The following is a 17,241-nucleotide window of genomic DNA, read 5'->3' as shown; positions in this document are numbered from 1 at the left end:
TACGAATTACAATCTATTGTGAAAATACAAACATTGTATTTGCCAATGTTAGGTTCATGCAATTTCCTTGATTTATTATGGGAATTAAAACAGAATTTCAGAGCATGTCATTTTAATAAAGTAATCAGTAAATATTAGCCAACATATTCCCCAGAATCTGCATTCATCCATTTAAATGTTTTTTTTAAGCAAGGTACAAATCTAAGGGAAAGATTCAGATCACTGTTTCAAAACTTTTTTAAAAGTAGGCATATATACTCAATTCTAAAAGTTCATACTGTATTTTTCGCCCTATAGGACGCACCACCCCATAAGGCGCACCTAGTTTTTTGGGGGGGAAATAAAGGGGGGAAAATAATTTTTCCCCCCAGGCACAGGGCTGGGGCGGGGGAAGCCCGAGCTTCCCCCGACCCCAGCCCCCAGAACAGGCAACTCTCCGCAAGCCGTGGGAGCCTGGCGCGGGCTCCCGCGCCTTGCGGAGAGCTGCACGAAGCCTGGGCATGCTGAGCTCAGCACGCCCAGCCTTCGGCATGCAGGCAACTCTCCGCAAGCCGCAGGAGCCCAGTGCAGGGCTCCCACGCCTTGCGGAGAGCTGTGTGAAGTCTGGGCGTGCTGAGCTCAGCGCGCCCAGCCTTCGGCATGCAGGCAACTCGCCGCGGGAGCCCAGCGCCGGGCTCCTGCGCCTTGTGGAGAGCTGCGCGAAGCCTGGAGAGCGAGAGGGGTCGGTGCGCACCGACCCCTCTCACTCTCCAGGCTTCAGCGAAAGCCTGCATTCACCCCATAGGACACACACACGTTTCCCCTTCATTTTTGGAGGGGGAAAAGTGCATCCTATGGGGCGAAAAATACGGTACTTGATGGGACAAGCATTTATTTTATATTTAGCAACAGGAAGCAAAGTACAAAAGTAACGTCAGAATCAGCTCATGCTCTGGCACAATCATCCAAAGGAGACCTAATAAGATGTATCAATTTACATTTACACCCTGTTGCCATCTGCAGGTTCACGTCAGCTTCCAATATTTTAAAAATGGCAAGAGATAAGAAGTGGCAAGAAGTAACAAAGGAGGCTAAATTAGGATAGATGCAGATTTGTAAAACTATCTGCTCTTTTTTAAGCACAGGACAGCTCTGTGACTGGATATAAGAAACTGAATCAAAATAAGGTATTATGGCTTTGTCCACAATCCCAGGAATGTTAAAAGAAAGGCTTGGCAGGTTATAATTCAGTGAAGTGCAGCGAACATAGAACAATAGGTACCAAATTAGCATGCCCATTAAAACTCTGAGGATCTTTAGAAGTTGTTATTTTAGGCTGGAGATGACAGCATTCTCGGAGTGTTGACCAGTGGTATGGTAGAGGCATCACTGCCAACAGTACACTCACATTTTGTAGATTTCTGGAATGCTTCAAAATCTGTTTTATTAGAAACAATGAGACAATATACTTGAGCATATGCACCAAAGGCAATGTTATCTATCATATCACCTTCAACTATTTTAAAAGCTACTGTTTGTCTAGCCAGATTTATTAATAATGTCTTCAACATACCACTTTACCGGCAAGTATGATCATACTAAACTATGGCTGCCAATTCCTGACCACAGTATGAAGCTCTGTCATCTATCAACTAATCCCTGATATTATATCTGAAATTGTACAGTGGTACCTCGGGTTACATACGCTTCAGGTTACATATGCTTCAGGTTACAGACTCCGCTAACCCAGAAAAAATACCTTGGGTTAAGAACTTTGCTTCAGGATGAGAACAGAAATCGCATGACGGCAGTACGGCAGCAGCAGGAGGCCTCATTAGCTAAAGTGGTGCTTCAGGTTAAGAACAGTTTCAGGTTAAAAACGGACCTCCGGAACAAATTAAGTACGTAACCAGAGGTACCACTGTATTTTTTAGAAAAAGTGTCCCCTTATGTTATATTCTGCTGGACTAAGTTTTCAGTGTTGAAATCATTCCTTATTAACATCTCTGAAACCAAACAGAAAGAAAGGTTGAAGAAGAGATCCTTGCACTCCTCCTATTATTGTATAGGCCCATGTCTCAGACAACTATGTGGCACCTGTAAACGCCCATCCACAGATTGAAGCAGCTGAGTGGGAACATATGTGGTAAGACGATTCTTTATCGTTATCAAGCCCTCGTTGCCTCAAATGGCACCCTCCTGTAACTTTTTCAATGAATAATGAAACAATTAACTACTTTGTACATTATAATCATAAAGTATCATATTTAAATTTTATTCATATTTATGAACAATTCCTTAAAATCACACAAAGTAAGTAGCTTGATTTTAAAACTTCCTTCTTCTGCATGGGAATAGTTTGAAGAGATGAAGGGTGCCATTCAGTGCTGGGCCAGCAAGGATTCTGCTGATGCAATGTGACTTCTGTTTCCTTCTCTCCCCTGTGCTCCCAGAATCTGCTACACAGGGTCTCCCATACCTCTGAAGCAGATTTTGAGAGTGTGTGGAGCTGGAGGGTACAAGAGAGGAAAAGGAAGACATACACACATACGAGTCCTTTGAGCCAATAGAGCTGCAGCAGTGAAAATGGCCCAAAGTTTCTGCATGCACTTCAGAACTCCTGAGCCAATCCTCCCCACTTCCTGCTATAGACCTTTGTATCTCCTCCAGCCAAAAACTGCTATAGAAAAACTTGGGAGACTCTGGGGCAGCCTGTGATGCAGCACAGGGAGCTACAGCTACAACAGAGAATCCATAGAACCCCAGTGCACATGCATAAGCAGCTGCATGCATTCAGCGGCCTCTTTAGTTTCTGTCTCATATTTCTTCTTTGGTCCTTTACTATTGAACACGATATCATAATATTCAGATTCATGAATTTTTGTATTCCAAATTCCTCACAGAATACATAAGCAGAAAAAGAAACTATCATAATTTCCTTCCCTATGTGTTAGGGAACTGACATCGGAGCTAGAGGCGGAGGGAAGGCTCTCAAATGATGCTGGAGAAGGGCCCAGGAGGGAGAGAGGCAGCTCCGCAGATGGGGAAGCAAATCAGCGCAACACCAGGGATATAGAGGGGCTGATGGGGGAATCGGCGAGAGGGCTCCAGGACTCTTCACCAGACACCAGCGGGGAGAGCACAGGTCCTCCGCTACCCACGCCCACCCTGTGCAAAAGACTTCCGCGCAGAGAGAGTAGGAGGAGACTGGGTGTCAAACAACTTTTATGTTGGAAAAGATTTAAGAAACGCCCACTGAAGAAGAAGAAGAGAAGAGTTTGGATTTGATATCCCGCCTTTCACTCCCCTTCAGGAGTCTCAAAGCGGCTAACATTCTCCTTTCCCTTCCTCCCCCACAACAAACACTCTGTGAGGTGAGTGGGGCTGAGAGACTTCAGAGAAGTGTGACTAGCCCAAGGTCACCCAGCAGCTGCATGTGGAGGAGCGGAGACGCGAACCCGGTTCCCCAGATTACGTGACTACCGCTCTTAACCACTACACCACACTGGCACACTGACGGATTCTGCTAGCGACTGAGGCAGCCATGAAGTGAAGGGCTGCCCAGACTGAAAGGTTTAGCAAGGCAACAAAGCCTGGAGAGGCGGCAACTTACGCACGAGCAACCCATACACATTACACTATGTAATCATCAGTTTCACTTCCTTTGACATTTCTGCTACTAGTTATGATATAGAGAAGGAACATGGACTATGGGTTTATATCAACTCGCAACTACTGAAATTGACTTTTTAAAACAAAGAGTACATCTCCTAGTGTTTGAGAACCCAACTGTAATTCAGTTGTACTGTGTTCACTGCTTAATGTGTCTGAATAAATCTAACATTTAAAATCTATCAACCTAGGCATCACGATCTTAGCCACAAATAATAGAGAGTGTCAGTGTCAATTTTGCTCTCTCACACTCACTTCCCTTCACTCCATCTGATTTTAATAATCCTTGTCAAGGCACAAACTGTCCAAATTACCTTCTTGACACAGAAGCTTTCATGGAGGAGACAGAATCTCAACTTTCATTTAGTAAGTACAAAAGAAAGCTGTCCAGCTGGACAAATATTATTTCCAGTCTTGACAACTTCAACAGTAAATCATGTATTTTAATTTTAAACCAAGGCTGCCAGGAGTTTGATATAAACTGCTTGTTTAATGTAGATTCATGGGATTAGTAGGTAAACAACTGGGACTGTATTTTAAAAAGTAAGACCAAATAAAATGAGTTGCACAGAAAAAAAACTACAGAATGAAAGAAACATCATATATAAAAATTTATAAGAAAGGGGAAGATCAGAAATAATTTCAGAAACTTACGTTTTCAAGAGAGAAACCATAAAATATTTTACAAACTCTATACTTTGCTCAATCCTAATACCTGCCTCACCAATAGTGCTGAGGGATGATATGATAGCATTGTGCCCCCTCCCCAAATGACACACATCATTGCTAGCAAATGCATAATATGGAGAGGCAGAATGGAAGAGATTATTTGTGGGAACTGAATTGTTCTCTAATTGAAATCCACAGTATTACTAACTCTTGAAAAACAAAGTTCTGGTATCTGGGTGCAACCTGGGGTGCAAAGAAGCAGAGTGTCAGCCACCTGAGGGTAGAGCTTACAGAAAATGCTCTCTCTGTGTACAGCTACAGCAGAGGTCAGCAAGCTTTTTGAGCAGGGGGCCGGTCCACTGTCCCTCAGACCTTGTGGGGGGCCGGACTACATTTTCTGGCGGCAGGCAGGAAATGAACTAATTCCTATGCCCCACAAATAACCCAGAGATGCATTTTAAATAAAAGCACACATTCTACTCATGTAAAAACACTGGACAGGCCACATAAATAACTCAGAGATACATTTTAAATAAAAGAACACATTCTATGTACTCATGTAAAAACACACTGATTCCTGGACTGTCTGCAGGCCGGATTTAGAAGGCAATTGGGCCAGATCCGGCCCCCAGGCCTTAGTTTGCCTACCCATGAGCTACAGCATATGCTTTCAAGTCCTTTACCACCAAGTAATACAAGCCACACATGATGCCAGCTGCCACAGCTCAATCACAAAATCTAGAGTACAAAACAAAACAATGTTTTGGCTCACACCATGCATGCAGATATGATTGTGGGTCTTCCCTTGCTCATGGAAGATGTACAGCACCACTGCCTTCAAGGAGGTGAAAATTCTTTATTTTATTTTTTAGAACAACACAACTATTTCCAATATTTCTAGTTCTGCTATTTGTTAAAGTTTTCCTTCACCACTTAATTTGCTAAGCAACTAATGAGATCACAAAACTGACCAGAAGGCTGCTGTATCTGAATGGGAGACAACCTAAGAATCTGATTTATATTACTTTCCAGTGTCACACCATATAACAAACAATATTCCTACAGAGACATAGTATAGAAAGTTATATTCAGAAAGTATATCTGAATTTTCTAAGAGCAATTCTCTACAACAGGGGTTCTCATTTCCTCCCACTTGAGAAGGTGGAAAAACATGAGCCCAACAGTCACAAAACTGATGAGCCTCAGTCAAAAGGTACAGGGGTGGATCCAATGACAAAATGGTGGCAGGTAAAGGGAGAGTTTGGCATAATTAGTTAGTAATTACCAGCATCATTTTGTATTGATATCTAATCCCATTTTGGAAATTTCAAAATTATTTGCCATGGTGATTTTCTTGGGGCAAGGAGCTCCACCATTTAACTTATTTCAAGTTAACTACAAAAGCTATATTTGGGACTAACTGAAATTTTCATGTAACCCAGACACTGAAGTAGTAGTCTAACCTGGAAGTTAACCAGAGCAGGGATAACCATGGCCAGGCACCCTCTGACCAGGAGTGGTTATAACTGCCTTTGCAAGTGGAAGATGCTGCATGCCTTGGCTGCCACAACCTCTCATTTCAAATCTGGATCTACCAGCACTCAGATGAATAAAAGAAGAACTGAATGCTGGTGTCATCAGTGTACTGCTGCTACTTTAGTCTTTCGATAGCTACATCCAAAATTTCCTGTACGTGATGAACAGCATGAGAGACAATACTGAATCCTGAGTGACCTCCAAAACACAAATTCCACCTTCTGGAGTTGGTCCACCAGGCAGGACCATAACCACAGAGGTATAGCATACCAACCCCCCGGCCAGCCTATCCAGATTCTATAGTAAATGGAACTGAAAGCCACAAAGAAATCCAGAATTAACAGGGCCACACTCCACCCATCCTTCTCCCAGTAGGGGTTATCCATCAGGGTAACCAAGAATGCTTCAGTAACAAAACCAGGTCTGAAGCCAGATTTAAATACACCCAGATACTGAAAGTATTTCATTTCCAAAGCTCTTATTAGCCCGAGACCTAGATATCTCAAGGATTGCCTCCTCTTAAATGAATCTTCTGTTCTGTTCAGAGGAGGCCATGATTTGAGACCCCTCACTATCTGAGGTGAGGAAGCTGAGTCATGGGACATTACACCCAGGCCAAATAACTCAATGATCTTGTTTGGAAAAACTGCCCCTTGCCTTCTGGTGATCCATTAAAATGTTCTTATTTTGGAAGGCATTTGAGGTAGGCTTTTTAGAATGATCCTGATTCTGTGAAGCTGCAGTGGTTTTTCATAATTTTGCCTGCTTTTCTGCTTTTTGGTTTTGTGATCTTGCTAAATGTTTCATTCATAGATAGATACATAGATACATAGATAGATAGATAGATAGATAGATAGATAGATTTGTTTGAGTTTTGTACTTTAGGTATCTTTTGAGTTTTATCCCATTAACTGACTTGAGTGCTTTTGGGAAAGCAGAATGGTAAGACAGAAATATTTTAATCAAATACAGTTTAAATAAACAACGTTTCCATAAAACAAATGCAAAAGAATTGAAAGTGCAATTGGTTGGCAAATAAAATGTGTCAACTAACAAATGTTAAGCACTTATGCCTGTGTTGTGTTATTATATAATGGGGCTTATATTTAAAATAATGAACATTTAAAATCTTAATTGCCTTGAATAGAAGGAAATTAAATATAGGAATCTGTTTCTGTGCTTGGTAGGGGCAGACACACAAACAAAGCATTGGCAATTTAGCTGGAAGCACCCCACCCTAAAATAGAGTTTCTAGATTTTTAGTTTGAGGCTCAGAATAAGCTATTGAAGAAGCTATTTATGTGTTTTAGATGTGCCATTCAGTTATTTTTCCTTTAAGAATTTAGCAAAAGAAATGTGAAAGCCTAAGTGAAAATGACATTAAGGTTGTGACACCAATAACAAAAGCCAAGATATATAAAGTTAAGCTGACAGTCAACCTTAAATCATGCTATTGTGCTTATTCTTTTTAAAAAACAACAATATGAGTTAATGACAAGATGTCAGACTTTGAATTGCCTGAAGTTTGTCATTTGGTGTCTGTGTCACAACCTTAATGTTATTTAAATGTAGTTTTTAGTATCTATTATTTAAAAGGTCTATTTTAAGACAGCAAAAAGCTTTGATAGAGGAAACCTCAAAGTACACCGCCTTACTGGTATGCCATTTCATTAGAAGTAGTGCATAAAACATACATTGTTGACAAATCTAATTCATTAAAGGTGAGATAGATGCACTTTAAAACGACTGGCTGGCATCATTATCTACGGTTCCCTTATAAATTATTACTCTTTTCCTTTTGACTGAACTTGTCACTATTTACCTTTCAGAGTATGAATCTTGTGCATCAGACTTGTTTAGAGAAGTTGGAAGTCAAATAAGCTACTTTCTTTAAGCAGAAGCAAACATTTTAAACAATTTCCAAAGAAGTGGCCATATTTGTCTGTTGCAGCAAAATCAACAAAGCATCTTATGGCATCTTAAAGACTATGCTTGAGCACTATAGTCCACTTCAACAGATGCTTGAAGTACAATGCTGGATTTGTCTACTCTGGATAAATTAACATATTACAGGACCTAATAATGTCCTCCACATTCATTTATCTGATCATCTTCCAATGTGATATATGTGATTTGCCAACAATGTCCCTTTACATTCTACATAGTACAAACCACCCAGTCTCTACATGAAAGGACCAATGGACAAAAATCTTATTAACTGACCAAGTAGCCATACTTGAACTTCAAAACAGAGACCGCAAAGTGAAACTACTGAATTTAATTCCTCAAGAGTTTTGATTGCTATTACCATCACAGAAAAAGGTCCTTCCTCTAGTGCAGTGTTTCCCAACCACTGTTCCGTGGCACACTAGTGTGCCGCGAGATGTTGCCTGGTGTGCCGCGAGATGTTGCCTGGAGGGAGGCGGGCGAGTCGGGCGGCGAGAGGCGGGGCGGCGGCGGCGAGGAGAGGCCACCCAGCGCGGGGCTCTCCCCATCTGCCTGCCTGGCTGCCTGCGAGCTCAGCGGGCAGCACCTCCGTCTGCAGCGCCCGCCTCGCGGCTCTCATTCCCTGCCCCTGCCAAAGCTCACCCAGCCAAGCCGCGCTCTCCTTCCTGCCTCGCTTTGCTGCCTCCTCCCCCCCACCCCCAAAGCTTGGAGGTTCCCCGGCAAGGGGGAGGGGAAAAAATTGAAACTTACACTTTCGTGCGTCCCTCCCGGCGTGACGCTGCGCGCTGACGTCACGGGGCTGTAATGGTGGTGTGCCTCGAGATTTTTTTCATCAAACAAGTGTGCCTTTGCCCAAAAAAGGTTGGGAAACACTGCTCTAGTGTACCTACAGAGGTTGCAGTACAACTAGAAGGGCCTCACCACCTGATTGTCATGTTATCCAAAGCAGTGGTGGGGAATCAATATTGGCCTGCCAGGCGTTCCAATTTGGTCCATGAGGCCAGTTTCTCAAAACCATACCCACCTATCAATCACCTGACATCACTCCAATGGGTTTGCATTGAAGCCCCTGCCAAACCCATGCCTCCCCGCTTCATTTTAGTAGTGAATTGCTGCCTGTGAGGTGCTTTGCAGTCTCAACTTTGGAGCTTCCAAGTGCCAGATCATTATGATTTCAAGTAATTGACAGTGGGAGCGGACCCCACATGTCAAATTTGGCCAACAAGACCAATCTGGTCTGTGAAGCCATAAACTTCCTCATCCCTGCTGTAGGGTAACAGGAAGAAAGGTATTACTTTGGCTATCCTAATCCCAAGTTGTTATAGGTCAATGCAAAAACTTTACCGGCAACTGGTACAACTCCTGTAAGAGCAGTACAATGTTACATGAGAGGCTGCCCCTACTGGCTGCATTTTACAATAGATACAGCTTCGAAACCAACCTTAAGGGTAGTCCCAAACAGAGCATATTACAATTCTCCAGTCTTGAGGTTACCAATGTATGGGTCACAGTGATGAAGCCCAGGAACAGGTATAGTTGGCATACCAGCTGGATTGGGTAGAAGGAACTCCTCACTACAAAGGTTACTTGAGTCTCCACTATCAGTGATCAACGTAAGAGCACCCCATAACTATGGTCAGTATTACTATACTAGGAACACCAGCATGGTCTAGTAGTTACAGTGTCTGACTAGGACTGGGCAGACCCAGCAAACCCCACTCAACCATGAAGCCTACTGGGTAACTTGGGGCCAAGTACAATGGTACCTCGGGTTACAGACACTTCGTGTTACAGATGCTTCAGGATACAGACTCCGCTAACACAGAAATAGTACCTCAGGTTAAGAACTTTGCTTCAGGATGAGAACAGAAATCACATGGCGGCGGCACGGTGGCAGCGGGAGGCCCCATTAGCTAAAGTAGTACCCCAGGTTAAGAACAGTTTCAGGTTAAGAATGGAACTCCAGAACGAATTAAGTTCTTAACCCAAGGTACCATTGTACTAGCTTCTCTGCCTAACCTATAAGAAAGGATTATGAGAATAAAATGAGGAGAACTGTTACACAACCTTTTGGAAACTCAGGATGTAAAATAGTGAATACATCAATTACTTGTCCTCTGCAATATGGTTCTTATAATTTGCCATACTGAGTATTCCCAGCTACACAGCTGAGCCTCATCAAATATAACTACAGCAAACAAAACTCAAACAACAAATGAACTGGCATAGCTCAGTCTTCCTAGGCATAGAGCCAGACCAGATGAAAAGAAATAGAAAAGATGGATCAATGCTGTGTAACTTAACCGCATTCATCACATACCCTAGCAGAGTACCAGGTAGCCATCCATCTGATCTCCTGTACCAAATAACAAAGTAGAATCACAGACCATCCACATATATTTTTCATGCAGGGTAAAAACACTTGAGAAGGCAAAATTTCCATGAGAAAATTGAGCAAAAATAAAAAGTTTTAGTTATTTGTTTAAAATATATAGCTTGCTTTTCATTACTAAAAAGGCATTCCAGAGCAGGTTGCAACATTAAGAAGCTCCACTTCTCCTGTACTTATCTTCCCTTCAAATGGCTGTTTTGCATTTAAAAAGCTGAAAAAAGAAGAGAATGTGAAAAAGCATATAACATGTAGTTCTGCCTTCACACTATCTGAAGTAGAGAAGGAACTATAGAAGGCCACTAATAAGACTGCAATCATATTCAAACTGGAATAAGCCCTATTGAACTTAAAGGGACTTAGGGACCAATCATATCTCCCATCTGGTAGTGGCTGGGTGGAACAGAGCTCATGATGGAAGGTGAACAGTTTCATTCCAGGTTTTGCTGGCACAACAGAGAAGCACTGATTGAGCCCACTGTCAGTAGGTGAACCAGCTTAGGATCCACTGGCTCCTTGGACAGCTCAGTTCCACTTCTTCCTCATCCCATAAACACCCTGATAGCATTTTTGGCACACACAAAGGAAACCTTTATAGTGGCACAAATCCCCTGCTGGTGGAGCACAATGGATCCAGGCAGAGCCACCAAATTCTCTCCAACACAGGGGTTTGGATGGCTCTGTTATTTTAAATTGACATGTATGTGCATGTGCCATGCAAGTGAGGAGCAAGCACATACTTCTATGAGCATATTCTATGCATAGCTGTCAACTTACAGATTTGAAAATAAGGGGCCAGCAGCCTTGAAAATAAGGGACCTGCAGCCAAAATAAGGGACCTGCAGCCTCACCTGTTCCAGCCACTCCAGTCTTCCTGTCCTCCTGCAGTCTGGTCAAACTCATGCTGGTAGCTTCGAGAACACTGTCTAACCAACTTTGTAACCAGAGGTTCAACTGAATAGAATCTGAATCACATGCACCACAAGGCCTATGCAGCCTCAGCTTAAGATGGCTCCCCAGTCTGGCTTTGCACTGCAAAGCTTGCAGCAGCACGTGCAACAAAATGGTGTCCAGCATTCAAAAAAACCCTCAGCTTGCATTAACTAGCCACACACAAGGCATGCAAGCTCCACCCCCCAGTCGTTCTCAGACTTCTTATTGGGTGAGCAACACAGCCAAGCAACACAGTTGGAGCCTCCCTCCTCCCTGGCCGGCAGAGAGGGAGGGAGGGAGAGGAGCTGCTTCCTTTGAAATTTAAGGGACATCATTTAAGGGACATTTAAGGGACATCTATCAATAAGGGACAGCAGCGGGACATGGCGCTGGAATAAGCGACTGTCCCTTCAAATAAGGGACACTTGACAGCTATGATTCTATGCGGACCACATACCCCAATACTTTGAGCATACTTGTTCTAAGTAAAACAATCCAGAATTCCTCCTATTACACTAACTGAAACTGTATCTTCATAGACTGTAAGCCATAGACGAGGGCCTATAATTTTCTATTATTATACAGTGCCTAGTGTGATCCTGTTGGAAGGTCTGACTGGTAATGGACTGAATGAACTGAAACAAAGCTGTAAATAAGACTGATACTTATTTTGGGTCATAATACCTGGAACAATTTTAAGGATACAAAGACTAAATACTATTATTATCAACCTTATTGTAAGCATCCAATTAACTGATTAGCAATAAGAAATTTTATAAGAACAGTACACTATTGCAGCAAAGCCACAATTCATATGGTGGGATTGGACAAGTTACTATCATTTAATATTAATAGCCTCTCTTGCAGGGATACTGTGGGGCTGAAGAGGATAAATATTAGAAAGCACTTAACATAGAAAGCTCACTGTATTAATGTATCAACAGGGATGCTACAAAATCATATATAAGAACATTGTAAAGCTATTTTAGTTAATTACTTTTCAACGAAAGGGATTAGAACAGTAAGTAGGTCAAAAGAGAGTACAAGATTACAAGTATAAAGCATTGCCTTGTGATAAGGAGTAAGGTATTAGAGTAACATTCTCAAGCGGTCAGGAATTTAGGACATATTTTCTTTTTCACCTAAGTACTAAAGAAGACTAATTTTCAATAATATGCTGACATTATAGTTCATGCAACATTTTAATAAAAAAAGAAGGAAAATAGTTTTGCTTATGATCTGCTCTCTTACTTCATGCTATATGGTGCTTAATTGTGTTCTAGTAGGTAGCAAAAGTTCCTAGCCCAAAAGGTATACCCACAAGGTACGGTATCTTAAGTTTTATCTTGGATTTATATCACTTAAGTACAGAAGGAATAGTAGAGATAAGGGATTGCTGAGGGACAATTCAGAGTGGGGGATGTTCTATGAGGTATAGAAAGAAAAAAAGGAAAGGTTCTATAGAGAGATGTATGATGTTGGGAAAGACAAAAGGAGTGGGGATTTGAAATATATAGCTATAGTACTATAAAGAGAGGGATGCGGGTTGCGCTGTGGGTAAAACCTCAGCGCCTAGGACTTGCCGATCAAAAGGTCGGCGGTTCGAATCCCCGCGGCGGGGTGCGCTTCCGTCGCTCGGTCCCAGCGCCTGCCAACCTAGCAGTTCGAAAGCACCCCCGGGTGCAAGTAGATAAATAGGGACCGCTTACTAGCGGGAAGGTAAACGGCGTTCCGTGTGCTGCGCTGGCTTGCCAGATGCAGCTTGTCAAGTTGGCCACATGACCCGGAAGTGTCTGTGGACAGTGCTGGCTCCCGGCCTCTAGAGTGAGATGAGCGCACAACCCTAGAGTCTGTCAAAACTGGCCCGTATGGGCAGGGGTACCTTTACCTTTACCTTACTATAAAGAAAAAAGAGAACACTTTAGAAAAAAAAGGCTGGCAGGCTACGTTATGGGATGCTACAGAGCACTATCTCCTCCAATGCTATTTAATATCTACATGAAGTTTCTGGGAGTGGTCATTGGGAGTTTTGGGGCCAGGTGCCATCAGTATACTGATAACACTTGACTCTATTTCTCCATAACATCACAATCAGGAGGCGCTGTGGAGTCCCAGGGCCATTGTTTGCATGCAGTGGTGAGATAGATGAGGTAAAACATGCTGAGCTTGAATCCTGGCAAGATGGAGACAATGTAGGTAACTAGTTCCCTTGTCCAAGAAATTGGTCAACTGCCCATCCTGGATGGCGTTGCACTCCTTGAAGAAACACGTTTGCAGTTTAGGGTGTTTCTGGATGCAGCTCTGTCACTGGAGGCTCAGGTAGCCTCAGTGGCTAGAATTGCCTTTTACTAGCTGCAATTGGTTTGACAGCTATGGCCACTGCTGTACCAGGAAAGCCTGGCCACAGTATTTCATGCATTGGTTACTTCAAGACTGGATTACTGCAATGCACTCTTATGTGGGGCTTCCCTTGCGCTTGATCCAGAGGCTGCAGTTAGTGCAGAATGCTGCAGCATGATAGCTGACAAAAGTGAGTCCTTGTCAGCATTATAACACCTGTGCTCAGAGATCTGCGCTGGTTGCTGATTTGCTACCTGGCCGAGTTCAGGGTGTTACTATTATTATTTAAAGCCCTTAACAACTTGGGACCAGTTAACCTACTCAGCTGCTTCGATCATCAGAACAGATACTGTTACAGGTGCTACATAATATCTGTTCTACATCTGCAAGAACTTGATCTTTTATTGTGGCATCACCAAAACTTTAGAGCTCCCTGCCTAGTGATATCAAGCAGGCACCCTATGTATTCCTTTTGATGCCTGCTAAAATAATTTTTATTTAGACAAGCCTACTAGTTGTTTAGTAAGTTGATGCAAGTTTTAATCTGTTTCCAGTCTATTATTTCAACTTTTTGAAAGTTTTAAATTATACTGTAGTTATTTTTTCTTATTGATGATTTTATTTTATCCTTCTTATAAACTACTTTGAGTGTCGTTGCTTACAATCAAGTGGTTTATAAATTTTATGAAATAATAATAAAGAAAAAAAATGTGTTTTAAGCTAAAATGCCTTTTTTGCCATGTAGAACGTATTGTTTACACACCATCGCAATCTCCAAGCAGTGAGAGACCACAAAAACTCCAAGGGTTCATGCGCTCACCCAGGTTCAGTTTCTTTGGAATGATGGTTAGAAGAAGAAGAAGAAGAGTTTGGATTTGATATCCCGCTTTATCACTACCCGAAGGAGTCTCAAAGCGGCTAACATTCTCCTTTCCCTTCCTCCCCCACAACAAACACTCTGTGAGGTGAGTGGGGCTGAGAGACTTCAGAGAAGTGTGACTGGCCCAAGGTCACCCAGCAGCTGCATGTGGAGGAGCGGAGGCGCGAACCCGGTTCCCCAGATTACGAGACTACCGCTCTTAACCACTACACCACACTGGAAGAGACCGTGGAGTCTTTAGGATACAGTATATGGTTTTATTTACAGCTATGTAAAGTGTGAGCATAGGATGGAAAGACTTGAAACAGCAACATTCACATAGATCTTGCTTTCCCCTTAGGTTTCTAGGGGAGCCCCAAAGTCCAGCATAAAGGAAGGCATGTCTCTCCATCTTAAAGTTTCCTGCTCACTCACACAGCAACTTTTGACTATTGTTCTTCTACCTACTTGGAAGATAAGAGGGGTGGGAAAAGGCCCACCCATCTATTTCTGTAGCATAGAGCAACTTCTTTGGATATGCTAAATCATGGTACTTAAGTAGCCAGTCAAAGTTACATTGAAAAACAAACTGGTTTGGCAAGCATCCTCATACATCCTACCCTCACAGATACAGGAAAAGGACCCAGGGTACCATCCAGACTGACCCCGCCCCAACCTCATAACAGTATACACTGGTCTACTACAGTTACTCATGAGGTCTTATTTTATTCAGAAGATTGAAGGTAATTGCTATCTAGAACTATCCATTTCCCCCAAACTGAAGTACAGTGGTACTTCAGGTTAAGTACTTAATTCGTTCCGGAGGTCCGTACTTAACCTGAAACTGTTCTTAACCTGAAGCACCACTTTAGCTAATGGGGCCTCCTGCTGCTGCCGCGCCGCCGGAGCATGATTTCTGTTCTCATCCTGAAGCAAAGTTCTTAACCTGAAGCACTATTTCTGGGTTAGCGGAGTCTGTAACCTGAAGCGTATGTAACCTGAAGTGTATGTAACCCGAGGTACCACTGTATCTCTTGCTGCACATCACATCATGCATTTAGTTCAACGGAACTTGACAGTGCAACCCTGTGCTTCTCTACTCAGAAGTAAATCCCACTGAATAAAATGGGTCTTGCTCCCAAGGACATAAGCCTGCTACCTGAGTTAATACTGAAGAACAATGTGGGGAAGAGGAGAAAAGTAGTACAGTGGCACCTTGGGTTACAAACACCTCTACAGACTCTGCTAGCCTGGAAGTAGTACCTCGGGTTAAGAACTTTGCCCCAGGATGGGAACAGAAGTTGTGCCACCGTGGCAGCGGGAGGCCCCATTAGCTAAAGTGGTACCTCAGGTTAAGAACGGTTTCAGGTTAAGAACGGACCTCCAGAACAATTTAAGTTTGTAACCAGAGGTACCACTGTAAACCAAAGCTCAGGAACTTCTAAACAATATACAAAACTGGGACCATGGGCATAGCCAGGATTTGTGTTGGGGGGGCAGGACCCCCCCCCCACCTGCCATCCTCTTCTGTCTAGCAGATTCGGAATGAATTGTTTCAACAAGCTGTTTTAAATTACCGGGTTTTTTTGCACCATAACACTCACTTTTTTCCTCCTAAAAAGTAAGGGAAAATGTCTGTGCCACACCTACGGGTGGCATGCCTACGGATTTTCCTCCTCTAAAAACTACGTGCATGTTATGGTCGGGTGTGTGTTATAGAGCGAAAAATACGGTACTTTCTTTTGACCAAGTGCTCAGAAAAACCTGTCAAACTTTCTACAATTTCTTTTAGTTAAGTATTTTCATTTCCTTGATGGGGGGGGGGGACTGCCATGGGCATAGCCAGGATTTATTTTTAGAGCGGGGAAAGCGTTATTGGGGGGGGGGAGGCAGTTAGTTAAGTAGTTTTATTTACTTACTTGATTTTGGCTACGGCTATAGCAACCGCCCCCCTGCTCCCCCTATGCGTGGGACTACATTAGTTTGGATGAAAACCTATCCAAGGAGCAGTAGTAGCAAAAAAAAAAAAAAAAAAAAAAAAAAAAGTCCTGTGGCACCTTGACTAGGAAATGCACAGAATATGCCCTACTAAGTTCCAGGGGGGCAGCCAACTCCGTCCTCAGCTAAGAAAGCAGTCCTGAGGCATCTTTTTAAGGCCGAACCCATTCGCTAGAAAGCTCATATAATAACAAACAACAACAACAACAACACATCTGTCAGTGAGTCTCTCCGTCTCCTTCGTTTCCCTTCGGCGTTTGAGGAGAACCATGGACGGAAGGCGAGGGTGGCAGCAGCGGGCAGGTGGGCGCTTCGGAGGTCGAAAGGAGGGCCGAGCCCCTTTCCCGCCCCGCTGCCCTGACAGACTCCGACGTCACTTACCAGGTAGGCCGGGCCCCGCTCCCTCTTTCGGCGCCTGGTAGCCCCGGAGACCAAACGAGCGTCAGTAACCACGGCTCGGAATGGCCGGGCTCCGACATCCGGAGGAGGAGCCACCAAGACGGAGGAGGCGGCTCAGGCTCTTTTCCCGCGCGCGAAAGAGAGAAAGCGAGCGAGCGCCTACGCGGGAAGGAAGGAAGGCGGGAGAAACGCTCCAAGTACTGAGAGGCCGCGCCGTGCGACGTTGAGGGGAAATCGCCTGAGGTAAATGGCGCGCGGGGCTGTACATACAGGCAGATGGAGTTCTTCGAGCCGGTTGGCAACGGTGCGCTCTCCTCTCCTCAGCTCAGCAGCATAGCCCTCGAGGCTCTCGTAGGACACGCTCTTCTTTTGCAACTGCATCTATCTGTGGGGGGTGGGGAGCGTCTTCTTCAGAAACTCCCTGAGAGCCCACCCCTCTTCCCCCACTTTCCGTACGTCTGGCTTGCGATTTCTTTTCCCCCTTTTTTCCCGCGCTCCGAACGCGGCGGCGGGTCTCGTT

At 43.6% G+C, this 17,241-nt stretch overlaps 1 protein-coding gene and 1 long non-coding RNA gene across 4 annotated transcripts in view; one reads left to right on the top strand and one right to left on the bottom strand.

Annotated features, from left to right (window-relative positions):
- Positions 1–857: 857 nt before the first annotated feature.
- LOC308597008 lies at positions 858–17,104 on the bottom strand. Its single transcript, XR_014012793.1, has 3 exons — positions 16,992–17,104; positions 1,794–2,488; positions 858–1,756 (listed from the first exon to the last, which is right to left on the bottom strand). It is a non-coding gene; the product is annotated as an uncharacterized lncRNA (long non-coding RNA).
- Positions 16,811–17,241, top strand: part of SLF1 (SMC5-SMC6 complex localization factor 1) — a 37,424-nt gene continuing 36,993 nt past the window's right edge. The window contains exon 1 of one of the 3 annotated variants that reach the window (XM_081212369.1): positions 16,811–16,964. Coding sequence is in view for 1 of the 3 variants with exons in the window: in XM_081212368.1 (XP_081068494.1) it covers positions 16,969–17,025 (57 nt within the window). In the remaining 2 variants the exon portion in view is untranslated. Of the gene's footprint in view, positions 17,026–17,241 lie in introns of all 3 variants that reach the window. The other 2 variants (XM_081212371.1, XM_081212368.1) reach the window with 2 other exon arrangements.

The sequence above is a fragment of the Podarcis bocagei genome (assembly GCF_964188305.1).
Source record: "Podarcis bocagei genome assembly, chromosome: 11".
Taxonomy (NCBI): Eukaryota; Metazoa; Chordata; class Lepidosauria; order Squamata; family Lacertidae; genus Podarcis; species Podarcis bocagei.
This window is presented reverse-complemented; position numbering and strand designations above follow the sequence as displayed.